General features: G+C 53.8%; 1 protein-coding gene across 1 annotated transcript; it reads right to left on the reverse strand.

Moving 5' to 3' along the window:
* Positions 1–989: 989 nt before the first annotated feature.
* On the reverse strand, positions 990–1,531 carry ETH_00039490 (uncharacterized protein; the record flags this gene model as incomplete). Its single annotated transcript, XM_013379762.1, has 2 exons — positions 990–1,093; positions 1,296–1,531. Coding segments are annotated over 2 exons (340 nt in total), but the record flags the coding sequence as incomplete, so codon positions are not given.
* Between the last annotated feature and the right edge of the window lie 704 nt (positions 1,532–2,235).

Genomic DNA, 2,235 nt, shown 5'->3' on the forward strand with positions numbered 1-2,235 from the left:
TCCCAGCACCCCCGCCACGATTTGCGGGCCGGCAGTGATTTCTTTGAGGACTTGTAGGGCTGCATGCAAAGAGGCTAAAATGATGTTTCAAAAAGGCCAAAAATATTATTCAAAAAGATCTTTAGGATCATTATTTGAAAATAATCTTATTTCTCTCTTTTTAATTTGAAAAACTTCTGAATGCGAACAATTTGACGCCAATGGAGCTCAGTCTCAACCAAAGTCCCAAACCCTAAACCCTAAACCCTAAACTGCTCCAGTGTCTTACGCTAAACCCTAGCTGCTGCAGATCCAGCAACCCTAGCCAGCGCATGCGCGTGCATGCAAGGGCCTCTTCTGGGGCTTTCTGCGTAGACTCAAAACAGCCAAGGCCGCATCACAGCTAGCTAGCTGAGCCACTACAGCTAGCCGTGGCTAGCTGTGATGGCTAGCTACCTAGCTAGCTGCTCAGCTAGCTAGCTGGCTAGTTTTTAGCTGTTCAGCTAGCTGCCCAGCTAGCTAGCTAGCTAGGTTGATGTCCATCTGTGGTTGTGGTGAGTATAAGGAGTAGCAGACAAGTAGGGTAGCCGCCAGCTAGCTAGCTAGCTAGCCAATCTAGTTGGCGCCTGAGCCAGCTAGCTAGCTAGCTAGCTAGCTAGCTGACAAGTGACGCTGGAGCTGCTGGCTTCCATGATCCGACGGGCCCGATTATCAGACGCAAAAACGATTTGCTTTTCAAATTAAAGGTTCTCCCCGTTGCTGCTGCTGTTTCAGTTGCTGCTGCAAAAGCAGCAGCAGCAGCAGCAGCAGCAGCAAGGCACCTGCACGGTGAAGCAGCGCGAATGGAGCAGCAGCTAAAACAGAGCTGCTGCAGGTGAAGCGCGCACGGTGTATGTACACCTTAAAAAAACTAGCCATTTTACTGACCCTAAAGACTTGCAATTAAAAGTTAATAGGAAGGCCCAAATCAATTTCCTGCTGCTGCCGCTGCTGCTGCTGCTGCTGTTCTACTAAGCTTTCTGCTGCTCCTCTGCTGCCGTGTGCCTCTTGGGAGGCCCTTTAGGCTTGACAATGTCGCGGCCGTCGTTGCAGCCTGAGACCTTCCGCAGGGAAACTGCAGCAGCAGCAGCAGCAGCAGCAGCAGAAGTGAACAGCAGGCTTCCACCAGCATTTGGTAGGAGCACGAAGCAAAAGTAGCAGCAGCAGCAGCAGCAGCAGCAGACCAGCAGCTGCTACGAGGCACCAAGCCTGCTCAACGACGCACACTGCACCAACAGCAGCAGCAGCAGCAGCAGCAACAGCAGCAGGTGACTGACTGATATCAGCAACAGCAGCATCGTAGGGGTAGACGGGGGCAGTGAGGAACTCGGCGCCGCTGGGGTGTCTAGACAGCTGGATGTTGAGGTGGTTGAGTCGGCAGTCCGCTTTGCTGACAATTCCACTTTTATATTTTCCTTCTTTTTTTCCTTTTAGTCGATTTAAAGTTTCCGCCAACTCCAGAAAAGGGGCTTCAAAGCAAGCCTCGCGCAGGCGCTCCCACGGGCACAAACTCCTGCAGTAGCAGCAGCAGCAGCAGGGAGTGAAGTGCAGCAGCAGCAGCACAAGCAGCGGGAAGCTCGTGTGAAGCGCTGCAGCAGCAGCGGATGCAGCAGCAGCAGCAGCAATTTGAGCCGCAACGGCCAATGCGCGTGCAGGAGCAGCAGCGCCAGCGCCGAATGGAACACAAAAAGCAGCAGCAGCAGCAGCAGCAAATGCAGCCCCAGAAGCAACAGAAGCGCAAGCAGCAGCAGCGGCAAATGCAGCCCCAGCAGCAGCAAATGCAGCCGTAGCAACGACAGAAGCACGAGCAGCAGCAGCAACAGAAGCATAAGCAGCAGCAGCTGCAGGTAGCTGACTGGGTCCAGGGGTCTGCTTCTGCGAGGAAGTGCTTCCAGGTTTGTTTGTAGAGAGCCTCCTTTTTGCTGCTCCACTTTTCAGGACTTTTGGGTTTTTTTTTGAAGACAAATTTGTCTCTTTTGTGTCTCCTGAGAGTTTCCTTGAGGGCCTTGAGCCGCACAGCACTTAGCTGCTGCCGCCGCAGCAGCAAAACTTCGTGAGACACTGCAACGCCCTGCGGCTCAATGACAAATTCTGCTGCTGCGCTGCTGCTGTAAACTGCTGCTCCTTCGGCTTTGGTGCAGACCCGGGCCACGTCCACCGGCAGTGCAGCAGCAGCAGACAGCCACAGGTCCTCCCCATCCTCCGCGCACTCCTGCT

The sequence above is a fragment of the Eimeria tenella genome, genomic scaffold (genome assembly GCF_000499545.2).
Source record: "Eimeria tenella Houghton genomic scaffold, Eth_scaff3917, whole genome shotgun sequence".
Lineage (NCBI taxonomy): Eukaryota > Apicomplexa > Conoidasida > Eucoccidiorida > Eimeriidae > Eimeria > Eimeria tenella.